This window comes from Choristoneura fumiferana, chromosome 29 (genome assembly GCF_025370935.1).
Source record: "Choristoneura fumiferana chromosome 29, NRCan_CFum_1, whole genome shotgun sequence".
Taxonomy (NCBI): domain Eukaryota; kingdom Metazoa; phylum Arthropoda; class Insecta; order Lepidoptera; family Tortricidae; genus Choristoneura; species Choristoneura fumiferana.
This window is the reverse complement of record NC_133500.1, coordinates 401,823-429,385: the sequence shown is the minus strand read 5'-3', so window position 1 is coordinate 429,385 and position 27,563 is coordinate 401,823. Positions and strand designations below refer to the sequence as shown.

The 27,563-nt window shown below is 38.3% G+C and overlaps 2 protein-coding genes across 5 annotated transcripts in view; one reads left to right on the top strand and one right to left on the bottom strand.

Annotated features, from left to right (window-relative positions):
* Window positions 1-836: 836 nt before the first annotated feature.
* Window positions 837-9,233, top strand: LOC141444162 (uncharacterized). 3 transcript variants are annotated; one of them, XM_074109614.1, is made up of 3 exons: window positions 837-979; window positions 2,497-2,760; window positions 8,829-9,233. In XM_074109614.1, exons 1-3 carry the CDS (start codon window positions 929-931, stop codon window positions 9,204-9,206), a joined length of 693 nt encoding a protein of 230 aa, XP_073965715.1. In that variant the 5' UTR covers window positions 837-928; the 3' UTR covers window positions 9,207-9,233. The 3 variants fall into 3 exon arrangements, with proteins under 3 accessions (XP_073965715.1, XP_073965716.1, XP_073965717.1); XM_074109615.1 differs by lacking the exon at window positions 8,829-9,233 and adding an exon at window positions 3,410-3,764 and having other exon boundaries at window positions 839-979; XM_074109616.1 differs by lacking the exon at window positions 8,829-9,233 and adding an exon at window positions 6,927-7,299 and having other exon boundaries at window positions 843-979.
* A 3,748-nt stretch (window positions 9,234-12,981) lies between these two features.
* LOC141444022 (uncharacterized) overlaps window positions 12,982-27,563 on the bottom strand; it is a 70,823-nt gene continuing 56,241 nt past the window's right edge. For both annotated transcript variants that reach the window (XM_074109461.1, XM_074109459.1), the window contains exons 3-5: window positions 20,584-20,725; window positions 19,958-20,148; window positions 12,982-16,838 (exon numbers count right to left, since the gene is read on the bottom strand). In XM_074109461.1, the coding sequence (XP_073965562.1) occupies window positions 13,101-16,838; window positions 19,958-20,148; window positions 20,584-20,725 (4,071 nt within the window). In that variant the 3' untranslated portion in view covers window positions 12,982-13,100. The remainder of the gene's footprint in view (window positions 16,839-19,957; window positions 20,149-20,583; window positions 20,726-27,563) is intronic.

Sequence of the window (27,563 nt, the reverse complement as noted above, 5' to 3'; positions counted from 1 at the left end):
GAAGTTTGTGTTTTTGTCCATAAATATAAATACCTATTTGTAGATACAACTCCATTTGTTCACGTGAAACTAGAGTACAGTATAAATACACTTTATATAAACCCCCTGTCAAACTAGCACCTTTGCCTCGTTGAGTTTCTTGCCGGATTCTTCTCAGCAGAGGTTTTTCCGAACCGGTGGTAGATTTTTTTTGACATTCATAAATGCTTGTTATAGCCTAAATTGAATAAAGATATTTTGACTTTGACTTTGAGCACTTTCTTCTAAGAACTCGTACGTGATGTGTATTTTAATTTATAACAAATTACCTGATATTTTTAAAGACATGATTTTAAATGTATTTAAATCGCAGATTCGTGGATGGCTTGTACAAAAATGTTTTTATAGTACCTATTAATGAATTTTTGAATATGTAATGTGACTAATGGATATTTGTTATTTTTAATTTAACTTTTTTATTTTATTATTATTGTAATGTGAGTAATGGATATTTATTATTTTTAATTTTTGTGAATTTATTTTGACATTTAATTAGAGTATTAATATTATTATTATAATGTTCTGTTTGTACACCTGAAAAGGTAGAGAATTGGTGTATCTAATTTATAAAATTGTTATCTGTATCAACAATGTAACCCAATCCTCACAAACAATAAATAATTTGAATTTGAATTAAAAATTTGTTAAGCAGGTAGGTAGGTAGGTATAATAAATTTTTAAACAGAACAAAGTTTTAGAGTGACTGACGAAATTCATCAAATTAAAAATTTAAAACGCTTGTTCTTTCTATAATACTGAAGTATGGAAATATATAAAGTCAACCCAATCAATGTTTAATTAAACACAATTTCAATTAGTTTCCTTGTTTCACTGAACACCAAGTGCTGGCTAGTGAAATGGAAAGATAAGGTTTTCAGTGGTTGGAGAGATGACCGTTTTTCACGTTGCAGTTGCAACTGCAATAATATGTGTACAAATAGTAAGTTTTATTCCTAAAGTATTTTATAATTGGTTTGGATAGGTACTTAACTAAATGTAAACAAAACAACGTCAATTGGTGTCTTAAATAATGAAATTCCTATTAAACTATCTAAACATTTACATTTCCGTATTGAAATACGCTAGTCTAGTTTGTATTACAATGATAGACAAGTAAAATGTTTAAACATATTCTGAAATCTTATCTCAATGGCTCGTCCACATGAAATAAAGTTAGTACTTAAATATTTTTAGTTAATTGACAATGTACCTATAGTTTTGTACATTTTATGTAATGGGTAGAAATTAAAATAAAACCTACAGTGCATGAACAGAAACTTGACATTAACATTTCACTATAAATTTTAGACATTGTAATAAGTAATTGATAGCTTCATAATTGTAACTATTGTGTGCCCTTGCAGGGCGTCATGGACTAACTAATAATAATACCAAATGTAACACCTTTCACAAATATGTACATGACTTTACAATGAAATAAATAAATAAAATCCTTGAATGTAACAAATCTGCCAGCTGAAGTTTGTTTACATTTAGTTAAATACCTATCCAAACCAAGTAGGTATAGGCAATTGTTGAAAAAAAACTGGCCAAAAGCGAGTCAGATTCGCGTAGGTACTGAAAGTTCTGTAGCGAAACATAAGCCTGTACAGTTGCTTGTAAAGTTATTTGCACGCAGGTATTCTATTTTAAGTCGCTACACTCTAAAGCAAAGCCAATGAGACGAGATAAATTATATGTTATGAGACAGAAAGGGAGCAAAATTTTAATAATAAAATAATATACTTAATGAAGTATCAGACAAAGATCAAGTATATCTTGTTTCGTTGGCTTTGCTTTAGACAGCGGTGTACGTATAATACAGTATGTACAAGACGTACACACATCAAGTAACCTGTTAATCTGACAGTTGCACGATATACGCCGATGCGAGCGGTCATACGAACCTATCTATCCATACTTACTAATATTATAAATGCGAAAGTGTGTTTGTCCGTCTTTCACGCCTTAACGGGGCAACGGATTGACGTGATTTTTGGCATAGAGATAGTTTATGGGCCCGAGAGTGATATAGGCTACTTTTTATCCCGGAAAAATGCAGTTCCCGAGGGAACAGCGCGCGATAATATGTTTTATTGTGCCAAAACATATAATGGTCCTTCGAACCATTTGAGGTGTAATTAGAAATGTCTCTATGTCAGTAAAATCTTTGGTCTTTTGAGTTGTTAGATCCACTTCCTTTACATTCAAGGAAAGTAGTCTACAGTTTTGATACCCACAGCTTCATCACACAGTTATTATTTAAGTTGTATCATAGAGTTGCTATGGTACAGCTTAATATCTTCCTCGACCGGGTTTTCTAACTCTGGACCTCAAGCTTCGTCTGATTCTCTAACCACTAGGCCATCCATTCGTTAACCTAAATAAGAGTAGGTATTTCTGCTACTTAAAACATTAGATTTACCTACAGTTCTCACAATTCTATAAATTCTCTAGGTCACAGCGCTCAACGATACCGAACACCAAGCCTTGAAGGTCCAAATAAACGACGCGAAGCATGCCAAAGAGTTCAGCACCCTCCTAAACTCGATAGTTAACGTCAACAAGGAACGGTACGATACTTTGAAGAGGATGAGCCGATTGCAGCAGTTCCCTTCGTACCCCCCGAGACAAACTTTAAGAGGTGGGGAGTCGGAAGACAGTTCAGAAGATGATGATGACGGCAGTGGCCCCGAGATTGTGGCGTATTTGGTTTTACCGGTAAGCTCTATTTAAGTCAGTAGGTACTAAAGGACCTGGGCTTGAACGCTCTTGGCGCTAGATTAGAACTGTATGTTAGTATAACTACCTAGTGGTGTTTTAAAATAAGATGCGATATAACATTTCAACTTTACTTAGTTGCTAGGGAGTAGGCAGTTTCAAAACGCTCTATGGCAGGGCTGGTGAAAAGATTTTCATGGTGGGCAATTTTTTTTAAGTCTAAGACGACGCCGGGCCACAACTACGTTGGTGGGCAACTTCAAATGCCTTGGCGGGTCGATTTGTAGCCCGCGGGCCTGGGGTTGGCCAACCTTGCTCTATGCACTGCATGCTAGCTTCTTTGCTGCCAGTTATCTGTGTATGTAGCTCGACTTAAGCTACACTTACGGTACGCACGGACACAAAGAATAAAATTCAGGACGTAAAAGTTATTAATCGCTGGCGCTTACAAACTGTGGTGGATTATAATATCACTAATGCAAATATACTGAAAAGATATGTAGAACCTAGATTCAAAGGTGCACCGTTGCTTTTAAATAACTTAAAAACCTACCCTATTTCACAATCATTCGCCTCGAGGTTTACCTCCGCAGTTTCACCAGGAAGTGACTAATATTTTTATGAAATAAACCCTTAACGCTTGCCTTAGCAACAAGAACCAGTAGAGTCCGATGAATCTGACGATAATGACGATACAATTGGAATCGCACCGCTTAGACCTATAATGGGATTATTGAATAACTCAAGCCTGTCGGAAGCTGAAGACGAAACGTTGAGAACTGATTACATCGAGAACACTTTAAGATCCTGTCACAAAAGAGGTTTTAAAAGATGTAAGAGAGCCTGTAGTGATGCTTTAAGGGAAGGCTGCTCAGTATATATGTGCCACAGCCGCTTTAAGCAGAAGTTTAGGAAGGAATGTAAACGAGCCTGCAGAAGGTTTGGGGGTGGGTCCAGTTCTGATGAGTGGTGACTGGCGAAATAAAGTAATGTTGAACTTTAAATTGGTTTTATTCCATACAAATTATGAACAGGAGTCAAATGAATAATTTAGAATTTACAACTATCCACAAAATCTCTTTCAATTTACTTACTCATTTTATTTGTGCGTAACTAAAGCGCACACTGTTATTTCATTATTTTAATACCTCACTCAGCTGTGATAATAAGCTTGCTGTACATAAGTAAGTAGCATATTTAATTTATAAAACGATTTTTGTTAAAATAAAGGCAATTGTCCGCTACACACCTAGGGAAATGCAGTGTTAGCGTAGGCTGCCCTTAAAAACCTCGGTCTGATGGCGAACCTCTCTCGGGGGTCCTCAGATGTTAGTTGTTTGACAGCATCCTCGAGAGGAATTCACCACAGTAGAGGGGTAAGAACGACGCTGCGCGCGCGCTGTCCCTAGGGCGCCAATGACTTTTGGCACCATATTATGCAGCAAATGGTCAATTTGTTTTCTATTTAACGCATCCACTGCCACCGACGTACGCGTTTTCGGAACTTCCCACCTAAAAATACTATGTACTGTAACTGTTCGACCTCAACCTCGAGGACTGCTAACTTTTGTAAAAAAAATATCTGTTTAAGTATTTTAAGTTTTTCACTTAAATCTCTTTAATTTACAGAGAGCGGAATTTTCATGGCATTTTTTGACTTGTCATAGTGACTTCTCACTTATCGACTTCCGATATAACATACGTACTAATGAAGATTAAAATTAGAAGTAAACAATAGGTGACCTTATGTTAAAGAGCGATCTCTTCCAATAGTTCCAATTAACTTTCGAGCACTTGTAAATGTGAAATTGTCATACGCAATGAACCATGAATGGAAAAAAAAATCTACTTTAATAATTTCAGTTCAGATCGTTTTTTTTTAATTTCATGTTTCATGTTGTTTTTTTTTATATTTTCCGATTTTAAACTACTTAAGTACTTATTTTACAGTCAAATATCTATTTGTATGCGGAAATAAACGCTCCACATAACATGATAAGTTTACGACAATCTAATTTAAAGTCTAATATCGACATCATTTAGGTAGGTAGTCGATAAGTGTGAAGTCAAGTCTAGGACAGGTCAAATAACCTAACCAAGAAAAAGTTGGAAAACCCCGACTTCTAAGAACTAACGCTATAAACATCCTAATTTTAAAGAAAAAAACCGCATTCAAATCGGTCCACTCATTTAAGAGCTATGGTGCCACAGACAGACAGACAGACACACATAGCAGTCAAACATAAAACACCCCTATTTTTGCGTCGGGCGTTAAAAATGTCCTGAAAATTCCGCTCTCTGTAATTAAGCACATTTTGTGCGAGTAGTACCTACCACGTTTAATGACGAAGTTGCAATAAGGAAAGAAAATGAAGGATCCTATGTGTCATTCCGGTTGTGAATCGGACGCTGGCTCAGCATAATGCTGAAGCGTTAATAATAAACACCCCAGCGCTGATTTACAGCTAGCACCGTTGGTGACCCTCGGACAGCTTTCTCGCGCAAAGAATCTCAATATTCTCAATCGCAGTTCAACGCGGGAATGCTGCCTGCGTGATGGGCACCATGCCAAGAGGCCCACCTCTCTTTTTTAATTAAAGTTTTAGTTTTAGTTATTTTAATTTAATAGTAGTTTTAGTCCTATATGGATATTTTGTATTTTCTTAATATTTCTTGATAAATTAATTTATTTATGTACCTAAGTAGGGTTTATTGTAATGTTTTACTGTTATAGTAAGCAACATCACTAGACATTATGGTTGTTTTGTATAAGTATTACAATAATTACCTACTCCTTAAAGATACAAAATAACTGCACCTCAAAACGCTGGACACTACGTACTTATATTAAGTACTTATGTAAAGTTATGTACAAAACCTTCACTATACTTGGTTTGGATAGGTATTTAACTGAATGTAAACAAATTTCAGCTGCCTGGTCCGGTAAATTCAAGGATTTTAAACATTTTACTTGTCTATCATTGTAATACAAACTATACTAGTGTATTTCAATACAGAAATGTAAATGAGATGAGAATCTTTTTTTTTTAGACACCAATTGACGTTGTTTTGTTTACGTTTAGTTAAATACCTGTCCAAATCAAGTATAGGAGTACTTCAAATAGCTACGTGGCCGGCAGTAGCGACAGTGCTAAGTATTTTACGTTTTAGGACACAAATCGAAATCTACTTTCTATTCAGCCACCCTCTACACAAACTCCGCCATGCCACGGATTATGCATAAAATTGCTTCGATTTCACGCATTTTTTTCGCATTGTAAATTTATAATGCGATTTAGCTGGCCCTGTGGACTGGGCGTTGATGTTACAGTTTTATTGTTGTCACGTGTCTTGAATAATTTTTAACTGTTAAGCCTAGTTAAATCAAGAGATTCAAAGACTGTGAAACCAAGCTGAAACTCGAATAAAGTGGTAACTTGCCCTAACCGAAACCGTAAGGTCGATGGGACACTATAACCTATACCTAGTCTTAGTCATAAAATAACCTTATTGCGAACGGACGAAAAAAATCATCATCATCATCATCCCAGCCTATATACGTCCCACTGCTGGGCACGGCCTCCTCTCAGAACAAGAGGGCTTGAGCTATAGTTCCCACGCGGGCCCAGTGCGGATTGGGAACTTCACACGCACCATTGAATTGCTTCGCAGGTTTGTGCAGGTTTCCTCACGATGTTTTCCTTCACCGCAAAGCTCGTGGTAAATTTCAAATGTAATTCCGCACATGAATTTGGAGAAACTCAGAGGTGCGAGCCGGGGTTTGAACCCACGACCCTCTGTTTGAGAGGCGATAGGTCAAACCACTAGGCCACCACGGCTTTTTTATCGGAAAAGGACGAAAAAAATCACATTTATTTATTTACTAGCTTTTGCCCGCGGCTCCGCCCGCGTGGTACCTACTCGGTTATCGCGCGCTGTTCCCTCGGGAACTGTGCATTTTTCCGGGATAAAAAGTAGCCTATGTCACTCTTGGGCCCATAAACTATCCCTATGCCAAAAATCACGTCGATCCGTTGCTCCGTTACGGCGTGAAAGACGGACATACACAGAAACATACAAACACACTTTCGCATTTATAATTCAACCTGTGGGTTGTTTAATATTCTTTATTAAGAAATGAAATTTTAGCCTTCTTGTTACTTTAGGAGCAAGACCCAAATCTTCGCGCATCAGGTGACTCCAGCTCGGAATCGGGAGAAATGGAAACTGGAACATATCCTCGAACGAGATCGAAATTGAAAAAGGACAAAAAAAAGAAACGGGGTGCTATGAAACAAAAAATGAATGAGAAAGAGACCTTGCAAGTCGAAACCTTGGCTAGTAGTGAAAGTAAAAAATGTATAAAAGCTTGTAAAAAAGTACAGGACGAAGTATGCGATACTTTTGAGTGCACTAGCAAGTTGCAACGTGTGTTCAAAAAAGAGTGTAAAAGAGCATGCGAGGACGTGTTCAAGTGAACGGAGGCGACCAGTAGTACCAATTATACTTCACGAAATAAAGTATATTTTGAAATTGAAATCGTTGTTAATTATTTTTATCGTGTACTCATCATTTCTCTCTAAAGAATGTCTCCTCTCTCTCTCTCTCTCTCTTTCTCTCTCTCGTGTGGGTTCATAGTACTTTATAAAGCGCAAACTTTTAAGAATGTTGAAACAAGGAATAACTAAATGTTAGACTCTACAGTTCTTAAAACAGTTTCATCATCATCATCATCAGCCGGAAGACGTCCACTGCTGGACAAAGGCCTCCCCCTTAGAACGTAACAATGAACGACAACTCGCCACTTGCATCCATCGGTTTCCCGCCACTCTCACGATGTCGTCTACCTGGTGGGAGGCCTGCCAACGCTTCGTCTTCCGGTTCGTGGTCGCCACTCGAGGACCTTTCTCCCCCAACGGTTATCTGTTCTTCGAGCGATGTGGCCTGCCCATTGCCACTTCAATTTGCATATTTTTCCAGCTATGTCAGTGACTTTAGTTCTTTAGTTAAGGGTCTTTAGTTAAAACAGTTTACTTTGCGTATTTTGAGAGCTTAATAAGGTAAGTATGGCCTTGAGGTGTGTTCATGTAAACGGTGTTCTTGTGATGCAAAAGAAAGCTCTTAGGCATATTGTAAGGGCAAAACCTCTAGAACATTGCCGTCCACTTTTTGTGAAACACAAAATACTGACTGTGATATCTCTTTACATAATTTGGTTTGCGTTTTTGTTTATAAAAATAAGGCCAGTTTTAAATGCAATAGCAATAGTAGACCACGTAGATTATGTAAATTGAATTTTGACCTTCAATTACCAGGATCTAAGAATTACATACATTTAAAAGGAGTCTTGAATATAATAGTATTTAAATTTATAATTAGGTATTTAAATGAGGACATAAAACAATGTAATAATATTAGTGAATTTCGTAGAAAATTAAAATCCTTCTTGATTATTCGACCATTTTATAATTTGAATGAATATTTTGATAAAGTATATAATTAATTTAATGAAGTACTTATTGCTTTTAAATTAGATTATTAATTTGCGATTAGGTTAAGATTTTGCATGCCAAATTGGGGCAGGACAAACATGACATGTACCTATGTAATATTTTTATTACATTATTTGTAACACCTGTGTATGTTCCTGCGAAATAAATAATTTCTTAATAAAACTATGGCGACCCAACGTCTAGGTCTTGTACCTACTACATCTGTTAAAAAAAGGTTAGGATTCGGACTTAAGCCCCGTATAACTGTGAAATCCTTACGCAAATAATTTCAAGTGATAAGCCGAATGCAGGCATCAAAGATGTCATTATTGAAAAGCTGTGAAAAGGTTCTATTAGTTCTGACTACAGAAGTACCTACGATTCAATTGCGTGAATATCCTCTTGGTCCGATGGTAGAATAAAAAATCCTGATACTCTGACATATTCGGATATATTGGCATAGTCGGATAACGTTGTCGTGCCACGTCCCGAGGGAAACTTCCTTGACAGGTGTAGGTAGTGACTTTCACATCACAAAGGCTTTCAGTGTTGAAATGACCTTCCTTGTTGCTCTAGGCAGAAGCACAAAGTCTGCGTGCATCTCACAAATCTGAAGATACCGAAACAGAAGAAGAAACGGAAAAAGATGTTTCCAAAGAAAAGCACACAGAGAAACCAAGCCAGTTATCTGTTAAAGACGAAATACCAATAAAAGGTAAAAATATATCGGATGATGACAAATTACGAGACAGCCTTAGGTCATGTACCAGCAAAACAATAAAAAGATGCAAGAGAGCCTGTAAAAAAGCTAAAAACGAAGTTTGCTCCGTTTACGCTTGCAAACGTAAGATGAAGACGAAGTTCAACAAACAATGTAAGAAGTCGTGTAGAGAAGAGTTCAAGAGAGAACGGCACGGCGGCTCATCCATCTATAGCTCAGATGAAGATTGGTGATTTGTCTAATAAATTTCTTAAAAACCACATTTAATTTTGATTTAACTCTGGAAATCTTTTTGAAAAATTTGTATACCTAAAGAAAAGTTTATTATTTCGAACGACCAGCAATTGACCACTATCTCGCCTGATGGTAAACACTGCACAGAACAGTACCCCCAGTGTAAGTTTTCGGTTACAAAATACGTCTCGATCGCGTTCGCGTAAAATCTCAATTTGTATGGAAACACGAACATTGCAAACGTTCCGCTAGAGGCGCTGTTCGTGTTTCCATACAAATTGAGATTTTAACGCGAACGCGATCGAGACGTATTTTGTAACCGAAAACTTACACTAAGGGTACAGATGACGCCGACATGTCGTATCTCACTGGTTCAGTTCAGTACCGACCGGCCTATTCACTCTGTTTTCCATTTCAGTCTGTAAAGTACTCAAATACGGCATATATGTAGCGCACTCTTCTAAATCATTTGGTAATCCATTGACGTCATCACTGGCAAATATTTGTAGCTTTAAACCTTTTAAACCGACCACTATGACTCACTATGTAGTGTAACAGACACACAAAAATATAACCTAAACAACAAAATGTTGGAAAACCCCCGACATTGTCACTTCAAAGTTCGATATCTCAAAAACGGCTGAACCGATTTTAATAAAACATGTCTAAGAACATTGCTAGAAAAACTGCTTTAAAAAAACCGCATTCAAATCGGTTGACTCGTTTAAGGGCTACGGTGCCACAGACACACACACATAGACACATAGCGGTCAAACTTATACTCGTAACACCCCTCTTTTTGCGTCGCGAGTTAAAAATAATACAATGAACTAAAATAATTTCCTTGCTCACCCGCGACCTTAACCTTGCGGGTGAGCAAGGAAATTATTTTAGTTCATTGATATGGACCTCCGCAAAGTAACGCCTGATTCAATAAAAATAATACATTTTGGTTGATAACATTAACCCCAAGAGCCCGCGAGATCAAAACTGCTAAATGACTTGGCACCTATCCTACATTTGACAATAATAATAAAAAAATAGATGAAAACGTGGGTAGTTGTGTGCCGGTATTAGTTTCCTGTTTCCTCGAACAGTCGCGAGCAGAGCGGTGGCGCGCAGTGTGCCTCTTGCAGCAACCGCCGTGGCGTGTGCTCCTAGAGGAAGGACTACGAATTAGTCCGATACATGTCACGCTAAACTCAATTAAAAATGGGATTTATCCATTTTAGTTTATTGTAAGTCTCACGGTAGTTTCATATCCTTCAAGGATGTAATTAAATAAGGTATTCTACAGTTGACTTTTGCGGATTGCTTTCAAATAAATGATAAGAAAACGTTTTAAACTTGTCTTTATTTCATTTATAATACATCAATAAAATACAAATTGTATAACTGTGATAATAACTTGTTATTTGTAGGTTAAATAATACAACCGCGAAAGCGTTCATACAATACTTATACCGAAAACAAATAACTAATGCTTTATCATAACAAAATAATACATTTCTTGTAACTGTTATTTATTAATCACATTATTATAATTAAGTATATTTTATCCGAAAATGCGACCTGATTATTTTTAAGCTATTGCTTAAGTTATAACGTCATCTCATAACCTCTTCTGACTGATTAAATTTTATTTTAGCATTTCAGTGACAGGCTATTAGGTATCGTGCTGAGGTATCGTGCGTGAGGTCTGTTCGGCAACTTTGTCATTTGATACAAATGTGACAAATTGAATTCGCATACAAAAACTGTCACTTGATTGCACTTGTCAAACGTTAAGGTGGCCACATGCAGTCGCTCGTCGCTCGTTTGCAGCGATAAATCTGGTCACGTGACCCCATTTTAAATATGATATTGAGTTTCCCGCGACTCAAAAAAGTAGCGTCAAGTCGCTGCGTCAAAATGGCTGCTTGCAGGAATGATCTTGGTCTTGGAAGCTGATTTCTTAATCATTTAGTAGTCGTGGCAGTGGTAAAAATAAAAGAAATTGGAGTGAATGAAAAAAAAATAAGAGTTTTTTTGCCGAAATTGAAGAGGTTTTTTTCCAACGATAAAGCTTAACATTTTCAGCTTTATCGCTGTACGTCACGTGACCAGATTTGGTACGCGACATGCATGTGGCCGCGCCTTTAAACAATACAGCCATTCGATAGCGCAACGACTGTAACGTCACAGACCTCTCTACACTAACGCTATCTATCGATACTTCGCCTGTCATTGAAGTCACATTGCTAACGCCATCTACCGAAACTTATATAAAACTAAACTTCCAAATTGAAAGCTAATTTGAACATTAAAAGTTACTAATTAATTGAGGGAAAAAACCATTAACAAATTAAATATTTGCATTCTTATTTTGGTTTGGGTCAATTATTGAAAGTATACATTTCGATGAAAACAATGGCCTAATTTAGCTGCCACGATTAAACATAATATTTAATAATAAATACACTAACTATACTATAAAATGGCCCCGAAACTTCACTCTTCAAACAATAAAACTAGTATATGGTAAAACTCAGGACGGAATGTCAAAATGTAAACTTTAGACTATTTTTATAATAAATTATAATCTCAATTAATCTGATATTTAGGTACTGGAATGCATTTGTATAGAATCTGTATATTGTGACAAGTACTTACAACTAATATACCAAATGTTACGCTCACAACCGAAATCAAACGTAGCTCCCAACCGCGATGTTGTTTTATATACACAAAGCATAACAAAATGGATTCTGAATAATTCAGCGAGTGGTTTGGTAAATGCGAATAAACAAACATCCCTGCAAAGATTTTCCATAGTAAATGTTCATTCATATCCTAAACTCGTTACGATGTTGGCGACCGCGACCTACGACCGCAACCGACCCACTGCTTTGTAACTGCAGCACAGCAGTTGATGTTTGCAGTGACGTATGCAAACGACCGCGTCGCGTGACTAACTTAATACGAAACAGTGGGTCGCGCAACCCCGTCGCGGACGCCAATATAGAAATGATACATTTACATTTTGAGCAACGATTAAATAACTTTTGTCAACTCCAAAAACAAAATCCAACGGCTGGCGAAATTATTCCTTACAAATTTTGTCGTGCATTGTGTATTTATTTTGTAAGTTTAGATTTATAAACTGTCAACTGGAAGCTCCTTAACATCCTAAATTCACAAAAATATCAAAATAAATCTTAGTTTATTAGTAAAAATGTAATAAAATTAGAAAGGCACATCCGTTACATCCGTATTAAGTATTAATAAGATTCATAATTTCGACAGAAAATAAGGCACTTACGTGATTCTTCGATGATTTTTACACTTCACTTATATCTAACATTTACAACTTACGTAAACCTAAAAGCTAATACGGTTTTTGTAATTTAGAAACATGAGTCCATGACAGTGAAGGTTTGTTGAGGTACACAGGTTACTCTTAGTGTCGTTAAACATGGAGAAAAGTATTTGTTTAAAGGTGCTGACTTGAGCATTCACTAGTAACAGAACATAGAGCGTTCGCCATCTTTAAATTTCTCGAACTGAACAACGAATGAACAGAGCCAAGCATACAGGCGAGAGCCAAACAGTGCTGCGAACATTTATACAATCATTCTAGGATACGCTCTAGTAAATGCTCGTCAAAAATGTCATATTCGTGATGATGTCGGACGCATGCTCGGTAAAGAGCTCGAAGCAAATACCGTCATTTCGCTTGAAAGCTCATTAGAATGATCGCTAAATCGCTCTTGTTTTTTTTGTGAGCTTTTTACCTGTAATGTAACATTCGCTAGAATGCTCATTATAAGTGAATGCTCAAGTTTATCAGCATCTTTATGCTATGTCTTTCTAAAATCTATGTGAGATATGCATTAGAGCTCGTACAGTTTATTTTACAAATACTTACCCCCACTAGGGCTTCGGGAGCTACTTTTGATGGAAGTGACCGAAATATTGCCAGAACTACTACTCAGATTGGGGGGAGGAGAACTTGGTACAGAGAACGTTCTATCTGTCAAATTTTCCTGACTCAGCGACTTTTGACTCATGAAAACCGGAATTTTAGACGATACCCCGACCTTGGGCTTTTCTGCTTTCACGGGTATGCTGCTTGGTTTAGCGGATATCACCGGTTTTTGGTCAGCTCTTAACTGCATTTGGTCGAGCTGTGATAGTCTCCTGTTTTCTAAATCGGTGCTTGTCACAATTGTACCCTTTGGTGATTCATAAGTCGCAGTTCTGAACTTGATATGGCTGTTGCGTGGTAGATCGAAATCGGAGTGCCGTTTCTTTGGCTCGTTTGCTTGGTTCGTTTTCGTTCGTTTGTCTTGGTGTTTGGCTGAATATTGTCGCTCATTCGTTATGAAGTCGTTCAGGAGTTCTGTGTCCAATTCGTATGACAGCGGTGGTTCGTTCGTAGGCACTCTCTGCCTACTCGAAGTTTTATCTTTTTCCTTTAGCTGTTTTTCTGTCCTCGGTGTGACCACTTGGATCTCTGTTATGTGATCTTTCTTTGATTCTGATTCTTTGGAACTTTCCAGTCTATGTTTCTGCGTGTCGGACATAGCTGCAGGATTGATAGTGTACCGCGTTTTGGTAACTTCGACCGTGTCATCAGTTTTGTCTTGTACGTCATCCAATTCCCTAATTATTCTTATTCCTAATTTGGATAACTCTTCAGGAGATTTTTGTGCCATGAAACTAGGGTCCTTTGTAATTTTGTCCATCAAGGCTTTCGCTTGCTGCTCATCTAATTCAGTATTTAGAATAATAGTTTCCGTTCTAGTGTAAGCTGGTTCGTCGCTTGTAAAATGCATGTTTGGATTTTGTCGCTTTATTTCATCTAATATCTTCTTATCGATATCAGCAACGTCCCCTTCTTCTAAATTCAATTCACTTAAATCAGCATTTTTAGTAATGCCGAATGTTACTTGTTCAACCTGTAAAGGAGCGTCACCTTCGGTTGTTATGTATTGAGTAGAGACCGTTTCTACGTTCTGTCTGATGATTTTGTTGCCTAATTCATCTTCAGCTACATTGACTGTTACAGTTTTTTGAACTGGTTCTTGGGTCATTGTTAACGACATGTTCGGGGGTTCCATGTACAGTGTCATTCCGTCCTTATCGTCAGCTTTTCTCTTGATACCTTCAACGATATCTGGAATTAATCTCACATTAGGCTCTCCTATTTCTATGCTTTTTGTGTAAGATTTCTTTTGTTCTTCTACTGGCTGAATCTTTTCAGTGGTTATGGTGACAACGTTACTGCTGTGTTCCGGTTGAGACCATTCGCGGGAAAACGTTTCCATATGAGGTTTTTTATCAAATTTCATACTGTTGTTAGAGCCCACACGAATGTTGCTTACAAATTCATCATACTCTCTTAGTTTTGGATCAGCCGATTTCAAATTGAAATTAACGATGTCTGGTTGATGCATAGCGGATTTCGACGCATCTGTCATAGGTGTAGGAGTTTCTTTACTAGCCGTCGCATCACTCTTTACGCTTTGATCAATATGGACATTCAAAATAGGATTTTTGGCCAACAGTTTCTTCATCATGTCAGATTTAGGTCTTTCTAAACTGTTTGCGTAGGTATTCCGACTGACTTTCAAGTCATCTGGAATGTTAGTGTCGTAGGAAATGTGTTTATCATCAAATTTGACCGGCGATTCTTTTTTAGGGCTGACTTCTTGTGTGCTGTCTAAAGAACTCATGTTGCTTCCATCGGAAGTGGATTTAGCGAATTCTGAGACAAGTTTCAAATGCACTTTCATGTTTTCATCTATTATTCTTCTTGCCAAATGATCTGATGTTTCGTGAGGCTCGTTTTCGGAGGAAACATGCTCTTTCGGTTTCTTTTGGTTGCCTTTTGCTTCAACTTTTTCTGATTCCACTGAACTTGTGGAGCCTTTTACAATAGCATCCTCCAAATTACCAAATTCCGAAGCCTTCTTCAGACGATTTCTTTGGAAGGTATTAAGCCCTTCCATTGCAGAAGTCTTAGCTATATTCAAACTAAGCCTGGGCTCTTTATGTTTGATTATTACCCCTTTTTCATCATCCATATCAGGTAATGTATCTTCTGCAGTCGAATCAAAGAAAGTAGTTTCTACAACAGACATAGCTTTCCTCTTTTTAGGAGATAATGTCTCATTTATTTCTCCATCTTCGGCAGAAATATCTAGACTTTGAGCTCTTTCTAGCGTTCCTGTGGAAGGTATGTTCGTCTTGACTCTTAATTCAAACCTTGACAAGTCTCCTAGCGATGCGGCTTTACGTTCATTTTCATCTAAGATGGAAGTATTATCTGAAGCAGAATTGATAGTATCATCAAGAGGAGAACTGTGGATGGTCACATCACTATTATTAAGCTCAATAGTTGTAGATCCTTTCTCGCTTTTATCGCTATGATTTAAAGATACAACCGAATGAACGTCTTGGTTTGATGACAGATTTGATTTAGAATCTTCGAAGTAATTATTGAGGGAATCACTCTCTCTTTTGAAGGGTTTGGTAACAATATCGTCTATGTCATCTTGGCTGAAGTTTATAGAATCTTCAACATGCGGTTGGGGAGCTGGTCTGGTTTTGACGGTTTTGGGAGTCGATGTATTATATGTTGTAGTGGTAGTATTCGCCGAAGTTATAGACTCATGCAAAAGACTTGAAAACTGCTTCTCACTCTTGAGGAAGTCGTTGACGTTTTTCATTTGTTCTATAATGCTGTCGTCTGTTTTGTTTTTCTCAATCTCTGGCGGAGACGGAGCTTTGCCTTTCGATTTTTTGCTTGTTTTAGGCGCTTCTTCCTTTTTGTCTAGTGTCTCTTTCTCATACAACACTTCTGAAGAACTCTTTCTATTGCTTCTTGCTGCTTTAGCGGCGTCAAACATATGTTGCGGTAACTCCTGTGGTATGCCGTTTTCGTCTCTTTTAATCCCGCTAGAATTAAGGTCACTTCTCGTGAAAGTACTTAACGAGACTTCTGAAGTTTTAGACCCTACACTCGTGTTTAAATCCTCAGGTTTTGCTCTAGCATTGGGAATCGGTGGTGCCATTTTTTCTCTCCTTTTAGCGACCACAGGTTTTTTAATTTCTGTTTCGCTTTCAACTTTGATTTGGGAGACCGGTGCTGAGCGGGGAGGTTCAGGCTTATCCGGTTCATCGACTGCTCTCTTCTCAGCAGCAACAACGCCATTTTCTACATTCTTTTGTTTTAGCACACCATCATCAGGTACATTAGGCGGTAGCACTCTGATACCGAATTTCATGCCTCTCTTAGGGTCATAATCTCTCTTCTGGACTTCAGCGTGTTCGATATTCGCAGAGCCATTCTCTGCTTGGATGATCACATCTCCTGCTGAATGTCTGACCTTATTTCGTTCCGGTTTGTTGGTAGTTTGAGGCACTTCAGAATGCCTTGTCTTATTTAGCTTCGTGTTCTTCTCATTCTCTCTCTCTAACGTCGTTGGGAGCTTCTCTTTCTTGTTTCTTTCTAGGGTAGTAGTGGCTATCTTCTCAGATATGATCTTCTTGATGCCCTTCCCGTGTTTGGTCTCCAAGGTTGAATTGTTCGAGTGAGACGTGTTGGGAGACTGCGGTGGATGCAGTAGCTTGCCTTCTTTCTCGAGCTGGAAGAAAAAGAATAGAAGATAAGTATCAGGTACATAATGTAAGAAAAGAGCAGTTCGATTCCCACCGACTTGCTTTGCGTAGCCTTTCTCCGAGAAGCTGTATCCCTTGATATACCTAACTCACGCTTCGCTTACTACCCGGGTTGCCAAAATGTTTACGAGACGATGGGGGAGAGAGAGAGATGTAAAAAATGATTGGATGTGGTAAATACAGCTATACTTGTTCGGTAGATTCAGGGCAGCTCCTGATTGTGTTAATATTGAACACTTGTTTAACTTGACTAAATCACACAATGCACAAACGTCGTGACTTTATCAATTCCATTATATCTAATAACAAACATATACTAACACACTTGCGAACAATAGATACTCGCATTCCATAGCGTACACAACTTTATATTGTTTGTCGTATTGAAAACAACCATTGTATACCATTGTGGTGCTATAACAACTGTCCCATACTAAACTAACTTCGACATAAACTCAACTTTATTACAACGAAACAGAGCTAATTTTGAAAAAGTATTTTTTTACTTTTGTTACTTTTTGATACTGATGATGCCAATAAGCCAGCGTTAGTTGAGCTCTCATAACTGATTTTTCGATTAAAAACTGTTTAATATTTTTTTGTATTAGGGGTCTGCATATTTTGGTTATACTATAGTGATGCGCTACGCCGAAAAGCGATAGAAATGTGATATGAATATTTATAGCGTTTTAAATGTCATTGGGGTTACGTAATAAGTAAATGGGTACGAATTATTTAGAAAGTGTGCAATACTCTTTCTATATTACCTATGTGTGATTTAAGCTTCGATTAGACGGTGTGAGAATTGTGCAAGTATGCATTATCTATCTAACCTACTTCTTAAACTTCGACTTCGCACTTAAACAAACCATTGAGTGCGACGAACCATTTTTAACCCCTGTCGCAAAAAGAGGGGTGTTATAAGTTTGACCGCTAATGTGTGTCTGTCTGTCTGTGTGTCTATTTGTGGCAGCGTAGCTTTTAAATTGGTGGCCCGCGGATGCGGTTTTTATTATTTGAAAGCAGGTTTTCTAGCGATGGTTCTTATCTTAGACATGTTTCATCAAAATCGGTTCAGCCGTTTTTGAGATATTAAACTTTAAAGTGACAAAGTCTGCGGTTTTCCAAATTTTTGTTGGTTAGGTTATATCTTGAGGAAATCTGCCTGCACATAAATGCGAAAAAATTCAATGACGTGTTTAAAATTCCCATGCCGCACTGTGCCCGTGTAGGAACTACAGCCCAAGCCTTCTCATTCTGAGAGGATTCCTGTGTCCAGCAGTGGGGCGTAGGGTGTTACAAAACCAGTCATAAGTGGAAAAGGGGGTTAAATGGTCTATTTACTTACAATATTTGAAACCTGTAGTATCCTGTATACCTAGTGCCATCCACGAAGACGCGTGATTTTGTCAAAATTAGACATTAGTGACATTGTAATAAGAACCACGACATACGTCATCGTGAATGACTCTATATATGACGTTAACGCCAAAAAATAATCGTTATAAATTTATTTATATGCCAACATTATTTAAAGAAATAAATAAAGAAAATATTTTATTTAGAACAGCAGTGACACATTGCACAGGTTAGGAGAATACATAAGTACCTAATTGCGGTTATAAAAAGGTCCCGGCTCAGCATATTTATATATTTCAGTACAATTTACAATACATTTTCACCTCGTGTGGTGTCGGGTTTAGAATTACACCTCTCCATTTATTCCGTGGTTGTCTTAAGAACCTATAGTTAAGGTATACCGTAGGCGACAGGCTAGCAACCTCACTGAAAACAAAAAGGATAGCTGAACTAGTTTGACTACTTGACCTTTAGCCAAAATTTACTAATTAGGAACCAAAAAATTTATTTTTTATTTTTTGCTAACATTGCGAAACTGATTTTGTAAGACATCACCTAACTTTTAGTTTCTAGTAGGCCTTAGTTTTGTAGTCACTCAACTTATGTTACAAGCAACAATTTTTTTGTTACTGTTAGCAAATCTTTTTTTTCAGCGCTGTCAGTATTGTACCGTTGTTCTCAAATTTTAAACCTAAAATTGCTAAAACTGGCTTCGAAGCGGTAACGTTTCATGTGCTCTGCCTACCCCATTCGGGAACACAGGCGTGATGTTTGTGTGTATGTGTGTAAATTTTTACCTAATAATGTCCGCAAAATACCAAAGAGTCGTAAAAAAGGTATTACCGGTCGGTAAAATAATCTGTGCTAACTCCGGTGACATGACAGCTTTCCAGGGATAACAACATTTTTCGCTTTAATAATTAACTATATTTTTACGGGTTATTTTGTAATAGGCTGAGACATAAATGAATGCTTTGTAACCGCTACATAATACTACTTAAGTGTAAGCTCTAGTACATTTCCTGGGTACATTATACAATAGAGAAAATTCCATACCAACGAGTCAGACAATGGCTAGCACTTTCCTCGACGTGTTCAATCAATGATCGACAAGCGTTTGCTTTCGGAGCCTGTGGCCGGGGCGACCTGGAATCTGGCGAAATCGCCGTTTCACCGAGTTTCCACGGCTCTCACCACGTAAGTCATGCAACGACAAAGAGTTGGATCCCTTAGCTAGACTAAGAGCGGGAGTACCCCGCATCTGGCATAATCTTGATTGCCCAAAACTCACTTAGCATAACACGTGTCGCATAAACTTTTGTAGGAGAATAATTTAATTACATCGCATAAAATGTAGTATTGTTATTTTGCATAATATTTTTTCGCATAATTTCACATAAACGAACCATTGCATTATTTTTCCAAAAAAATAATAACACCACTCAGAACGCATGGCTAAACTGCTGAACAGCTTTAGATGTGTTTAGTATGGAGATCTCAAACTACCTACCATAGGAAAGACATGGAATTTTTATCCCCGAAAATTGCAGCTTCCGCGGGATAAACGAATTATTTGCAGACGGAGTCGCGGGCAGTTAGTGGCTATTTGAGTGATCTATCTTCGAGATAATTTACCGCAACTCACGATATTTCTTGCTCAAATAATTAGATCATCATTCAAGACAATTTAATCTAAGATAGCTTGTCTAAGAATTGATGAACTTACCGTGTTAACATCACCCATGGACCCTGCTCTCTTCAGCAGTGGGTGTCGCACCCCTCTTCCCGCCCCGCTCGTCCGTCCCCCCTCCACCACTTCCAGCTCCACGGGGTAAGGAGAAGCGAGCGATAGGATAGCCAGAGCGTCCTCTAGTGGCGTGCCGGAGAACTCAATCTTGATGCTCTTGATTTTGTCACCTGGAATGTCAACGAGACAGTGTTAGAGTATACTTAAATCATCGAGCATGTCAAAACTTATATTAGATCTATAACTATCTATAAAAGTGTAACATGACTTTCAGACAGCGGACAGTCTAAACTACTGGAACTACATTATAGAGACTTGAAACTTGGCATACGTATTCGTGGAGTATTATATGTAGAGGCGCAAGTAGTATCCCGGTAATGGCACTCATCTGGCTGCAAGCTGCAGCACGGAATGCACGTCCTCGCGCCCACACTTTGACGAGCAGTATCCTTATTGGCGTGCACTGAGTATAACAGGGTAGGAAATGCCTAACTTGATGAAGGGGGGGACGCGATGCTGTGGTGTAAGCTGGCGCTACTTACCCTGGAATTGACTCAATGCCCGCCTATGCGTATCCTGGTCACGGCGCCAACTGTGACACTCACCTGGCTGCAAGTCAGCCGCGGCGGCCGGGCCGCTCCGCAGTACAGAGTGTACCCGCACGCCCTCACGCGCGCCGCCGCTGCAGCGGAGCCCAAGGCCGGTGAAGTCACGCGCCCATAGCTTGACGCGCCGTGTCCTGGCTCGCTGCAACAACAAACAATGGTCAATTGCCTGAATCAGTCGATACTTTCAACATTCACTACACAGCATCGAACTGGGGTCGCTCGCACTGGACTCGGACTTAATATGGACACGAGTCCCGAGTATGGTCCCGGCCATCTGGCAGTCTTATATGGGGTAGGATTGGTCCTATGTAACTCTATGGCAAACAGTTACTGTAATAGGGCACTATATATTCAAGTCATCATCATTATATATGGGGCGAATACCAGATACAAATTTGGTCTGTTTTTTTTTATTGTGTAATGCTTTACAATCTTACACCCCCATAGCACTATAACATACTGCATGTGGTAGCGATTAATAAGTTCATTAAAACGGGAATAACTCCCAGTGACCTTCTGCATACAATCGGTCAAGGTCACCGCTTCTAGCGCGCACTGTTTTCGCCCCTTTCTTCACACTTTGTTGTTAGATGAAAAATTCCAACATTTACCTACATTTTGAAGATGAAAGTATAATAGACCTAAAAATTCGACGACCGGATGGCTAAGTGGTTAGAGAACCTGACTACGAAGCTTGAGGTCCTGGGTTCGAATCCCGGCCGGCCGGCCTGAATAACACGAATGTTTGTTCTCGGGTCTTGGATGTTTAATATGTATATAAGTATTTATTTATCTATATAAGTATGTTTATCCGTTGCCTAGTATCCATAGTACAAGCTTTGCTTAGTTTGGGACTAGGTCAATTGGTGTCAAGTGTCCCATAATATTTATTATTTATTATTATTTATTTAATTATGTATACCCTTTTAACAGCTCCGGATCAGTAAAAATCAAACTCGCGCACTGAGGGTGCCAAACAAATTTAAAATAAAAACAAAAAAAGTTTAGTAGTGTTCGTCAAAAAAATCACAATGTTTTTTTGGCTAAGGTTTACAATACTGTCATATGGAACGTCGTCGTAAAACGATTATTTAATTAAAGTAGATAGAAAAACATATATTTATTCAACAAAATAGTGGGCTAACTAACTTTTAATTGATCAAACTGAATAACATAATGAGTCATTCAGAGCTCAAAATATTTAGCTCTCGTATTAACATGCTTACGTTTGATTGTTTGATAATTATTAAGTCTATGACGCTAGCCTAAATCTTTTAACACAAACAAGATACGAGCGAAGTACAGAGGCCCATGGAATTTTCCTTGGATTTTATAATATTGCTAAAGGTCGCCTCAAAATTACATTTGAAAACGGTGGTAAAGTAATCGATCCGCAAACTGTCAAAATGTGTTTATACAAAACCTTTGGTTTGTTTCATAAATAATTGATGTTACGAGGCCAGTTAATGTCTACATAACGCTGCTTGTATCTTATTTATACGAAAGCTACCGAAAATACCAGAGTGGGCAAAGAATGCACCGGAAGAAACTTGGAAGGAAATATTTATTTGAACTTAACTCAGTACCCACTGTAGTTATTCCATCACTGACCTTACCAGCCTTGTTCTAAATGCGCAAAACACTTATCCTTATCGATTATCATCGTGCCATGACATCATATAAGAGGCGGCATCCGTGAGAACTGCTGCCGACCTTCGCCACGAGCTTGGCAGGATCAAATTGTCGCCTTGTTTATTGTAGCCGATACTGGGCACTGGTTTTTGTCTGCGTGGTTGTGCATTTTCATATTTGTATAACTTACCGTGTTAAGTAAGGGTGGGTCAAATGTCACAAGTCACATTTGGCCCGTTTGCAGTGGTCGGATGACGTGGGTGTGCATTTTCATATTTGTATAACTTACCGTGTTAAGTAAGGGTGGGTCAAATGTCACAAGTCACATTTGGCCCGTTTGCAGTGGTCGGATGACGTGGGTGTGCATTTTCATATTTGTATAACTTACCGTGTTAAGTAAGGGTGGGTCAAATGTCACAAGTCACATTTGGCCCGTTTGCAGTGGTCGGATGACGTGGTGTGCATTTTCATATTTGTATAACTTACCGTGTTGAGTAAGGGTGGGTCAAATGTCACAAGTCACATTTGGCCCGTTTGCAGTGGTCGGATGACGTGGGTGTGCATTTTCATATTTGTATAACTTACCGTGTTAAGTAAGGGTGGGTCAAATGTCACAAGTCAATTTGGCCCGTTTGCAGTGGTCGGATGATGTGCATTTCATATTTGTATAACTTACCGTGTTAAGTAAGGGTGGGTCAAATGTCACAAGGCCCGTTTGCAGTGGTCGGATGAGTGCATTTTCATATTTGTATAACTTACCGTGTTAAGTAAGGGTGGGTCAAATGTCACAAGTCAAATTTGGCCCGTTTGCAGTGGTCAGTGCATTTTCACTTACCGTGTTAAGTAAGGGTGGGTCAAATGTCACAAGTCAATTTGGCCCGTTTGCAGTGGTCGGATGACGTGTGCATTTTCATATTTGTATAACTTACCGTGTTAAGTAAGGGTGGGTCAAATGTCACAAGTCACATTTGGCCCGTTTGCAGTGGTCGGATGACGTGGGTGTGCATTTTCATATTTGTATAACTTACCGTGTTAAGTAAGGGTGGGTCAAATGTCACAAGTCACATTTGGCCCGTTTGCAGTGGTCGGATGACGTGGGTGTGCATTTTCATATTTGTATAACTTACCGTGTTAAGTAAGGGTGGGTCAAATGTCACAAGTCACATTTGGCCCGTTTGCAGTGGTCGGATGACGTGGGTGTGCATTTTCATATTTGTATAACTTACCGTGTTAAGTAAGGGTGGGTCAAATGTCACAAGTCACATTTGGCCCGTTTGCAGTGGTCGGATGACGTGGGTGTGCATTTTCATATTTGTATAACTTACCGTGTTAAGTAAGGGTGGGTCAAATGTCACAAGTCACATTTGGCCCGCTTCCAGTGGTCGGATGAACTTGTTTCATACTCGTATGTAATGCAAGCACAATTAGCAAATAAGATTGTGTATTTTTTTTTAACAAAAACATGAAATTTGCACGTTAGGATATCGCGTAACAACCAAATGTTTAATTCAAATAGATATCCTGATTTCGATTCTGATTTTTGACTTATTTAGGTCAAATCTGGTCAAATCTGGTAAGGAAGTGGGCAAAAAGTCTTGTTTTAAAATTGTTTTTTTTTAACAAATACTTATTAAGGTGACCCGGGGCTATTGTAGCTGGGGGGATATTGTATCTGAGCCATCTGATGGCGTCCTTGCGACGCCATGTTCGCCATTTTTATGTGTGTTGTCTGTTGTGTTTTTTTATTTTTTATTCGACTGGGTGGCAAACAAGCAAGTGGGTCTCCTGATGGTAAGAGATCACCACCGCCCATAAACATCTGCAACACTGGGGGTATTGCAGATGCGTTGCCAACCTAGAGACCTAAGATGGCATACCTCAAGTGCCAGTAATTTCACCGGCTGTCTTACTCTCCACGCCAAAATACAACAGTGCAAGCACTATTGCTTCACGGCAAGATGGTGGTAGCAATCCGGGCGGACCTTGCACAAGGTCCTACCACCTGTAAAACCCACCTGCTGCTGCCTGCTGTTGTGTGAAGACAGTCTTCTGGCGAACCTACAACGTAAAATTGCCGAAAAGAACATGGCGTCGTAAGGACGCCATCAGACGGCTCAGATACAATATCCCACCAACTACAATAGCCCCGGGTCACCTTAAATATCCGGTTAAATGGCAACTTCAAATTTAATGTCTCCATAGGACATTTGTTAGTGAGGTCATTGACACTGGAGTTACTTTGCTCAGAATTCATAGTTGTCTGTTCTATTTCACATCAAAACTTTACAATCACCATTATTTCTTCAGAAAACCAACGGACATTTCAAAACAGAGAAACTCGTAATCAATCAGATTATTATGTGGTTAACCTCAGAATCGATGTCTCTTGTCCTCCTTCTACTGATACAGATAGAAAGGGAGCTCGATTTGTATTTACATCGTTATCGTCAGAATAAGATTGGCGTTGGAATGCAGAACGCAATTGCATTTGCGATCTTGCGATAGCTGGAATGTAAGGGAGTCGAAGACCGGTCGTCTACGAGATTATTATACGTACATAATGCCGTAGAAATGTGTTTATACTAACATTCCTACCTATAGTAGGCTTTACTATTAAACGAGTAATTCTTGTACACATAAGTATAAATATCGTATGCCACGACTATCTCGTCAATTTCGCTAAGGATTTCGACGAAAAAATAAGGCTTTTTGTTGAAGAAAATTAATTTTAGGCCAAAAAATTAATGAGGTAATATTATGTTTGGTGGCGCCACCTGTTGCCGAGTAGCGGAACTACCCCTACTTCAATGAATACATCGTGTATTTTTGTTACTGCCTCAAACTGTAACTAGACGAAGATTTAAGTGCTGTGAACCGATATCAGAACAAATTTTTAATTTGGAATTAACTACCAGAGCGTAATTAATTTTTGAAATATTTTCGAGTAGCAATGTAATGCGTACAATAATTTGATACGAGAGAGAAGCGTTCTGTGACAGCTGTCACGTCAACAAGTGCGACGTTTTGAACAACACAAAGTAGTATCACGTAGTGATACATTGCGTGCTAATTAATTTTGTAAGGAAAATAATAAGTGTATTTTTTTTACTAAAACATACCTAATAAAATGTGATAATTAGGGCCTTCACTAACTAGCCTTAAAGTTTGAGGTAGTATCAAAAAAACACGCTGTATAAGTGGAAAAAAAGTTGAAAATTAGCTAAATTTGACAGATACGTGGAATTATCCAACAGCTAAGCGGTTTTGCATTTTCCCCGACCACATTTAATTTTTTAACTGGGAAAAGATAAAATACGTCTCCAATATATTCTGATAATGTAACTGACGAACTAATTATTTTTTTATGACACTAGCCTATTCAAGACCCTCTGCTTGAGGGGTTAAAGGTCAAATTACAAGGTTATCGCAACTTTTTTATCTTAATAGTTTTTTTGTCTTAAGCTGCGTATCCACCAGAGATATGCGAGGATGTGTTACGAGGAACGTTTTGTCATGAACCAAAGAATCGCTTTACTTGCCTATCTTCGACCCGCTCAATGGTTTACACTAGAGCTGTGCTGTCCGAGGATAGAAATACTACTATAAGATCTTTTTTTTAAGGAAACAGGTATCCTAACCCTGCCGTCGCTTTATGTTTTTGAAATAATCATGTATGTACGGAAGAACGTATGTGATTTTCCCACTAACGTCGATAAGCCAAAGGCTACTAGAAACACAGGGAAGCTTAAAGTTCCATCTTACAGACTCGCTAAAACCAAAAAGTCGTTTCTGGGAAGTTGCATACGTTTTTATAATAAAATTCCATAAAATATTACAAATGAAACGGATACAAAATTCAATTATATTGTCAAATAGACCTTAATATCTAAGGCGTGTTATAAAGTTAATGATTATATAATGGACAGGGATATTTGGAAATAATTCCGATCCGCATTAGCGATCCCTTCAAATAACGAAACTACTGTGTTAAAAATAAAGTTGTTTTAAATACTTGTGATGTACTTATAGATATCATTTCATAAAATTGTAAATCTGTTTAAAAAATATACCTCGTTGAGTTTCTTGCCGGATTCTTGTCAACAGAGGTTTTTCCGAACCGGTGGTAGATTTTTTTTGACATTCCTAAGTGGTTATAGCCTAAATTGAATAAAGATATTTTGACTTTGACTTTGAGAAATGAAGCGACTCCATTGGTTCATGTTCATGACAAACACATTCCTTGCAAACGCATCCTCGCAGATCTCTGGTGGACAATCAGCCTTAATGGTTTCAAATATACTCACTGTTTACACACAGCATCACTCGATGTCTCAAAACCCGGGTTACGCAACTATCGGCTTTCGCTTGACGCATGACATGTAATTTCGTCAATTACTGACTGCATGTGAAAACGTTTCATTTACCTATTAACGTAACTACAGTACACTCGGCAGCAGTTTTTGTATCTTATATTTTAACGAGGCATTAGTACACTAAATGTGACTATGTAGCCTCATGGGGAGCCTCAGATACATGCTACAGAATTATTATTCGTAGCACGTTACACTCTCCCTTATTCTGAAACCTAGTCTCTGGATAAAACCTATCTAATGTGATTTTTGTGATATCGATTACGCTTACCATTCTCAGGATTTTGTGACTCTTCTCAGGATTTTGGAAATCTCGAGAAATCGCGGGATTTTTAGAATGTTCAATAAAAAAGAGGATTTTTTATATCTTTTTAGTAAAAGTAACAAAAAAAACTTTTTATACTTAATAGAGACTACAAAAAAAAACAACTAAAATATCCATACTTCTAATAATAACAATTGACTTTTTAAATTGTTTACGTTTGAGAAAAAAATCTAAAATTGCGACAAATTCTCAGGATTTTTTGACGGAAATCAGGCTTTTTCTCAGGACTTTAATTTTTCATTTTCTAATATTGCCTAGGTAAAATTTCTTCGCAACTTTAAGGAGCGCACAAAAAACGCACCGCTGCTTCAAAAACGGTGACGGTACGGAATCGCAGTGACGCACCGTATGCGCACCGTTTTTATCGCATGCACTCCACACCGCTACTTAAAAAACAGTGACGGTAAGGAATCGCAGTGACGTGCCGTAAGCGTCATGATTTTATTGCATGCTCTCCACACCGCTGCTAAAAGTACACAAACGGTGCGGAATCGCAGTGAAGTGCCGTAAACGTTAGGACTTTACCGCATGCTCTCCACCAAAAGTCGTGAGGCTTACGGCATGTCACCGCGACTCCGCACCGTTTGCGTATTTAAAGCAGCAGTGTGGAGGGCATGCGATAAAATCGTGACGCTTACGGCACGTCACTG

Bases quoted from the DNA above. Each gene is read 5' to 3' on its own strand.
- LOC141444162 (XM_074109614.1), top strand. From the start codon at position 929: ATGACCGTTTTTCACGTTGCAGTTGCAACTGCAATAATATGTGTACAA. The intron at 980-2,496 runs GTAAGTTTTATT...TAAATTCTCTAG, and splicing joins CAATAATATGTGTACAAATA to GTCACAGCGCTCAACGATAC. The intron at 2,761-8,828 runs GTAAGCTCTATT...TTGTTGCTCTAG, and splicing joins TGGCGTATTTGGTTTTACCG to GCAGAAGCACAAAGTCTGCG.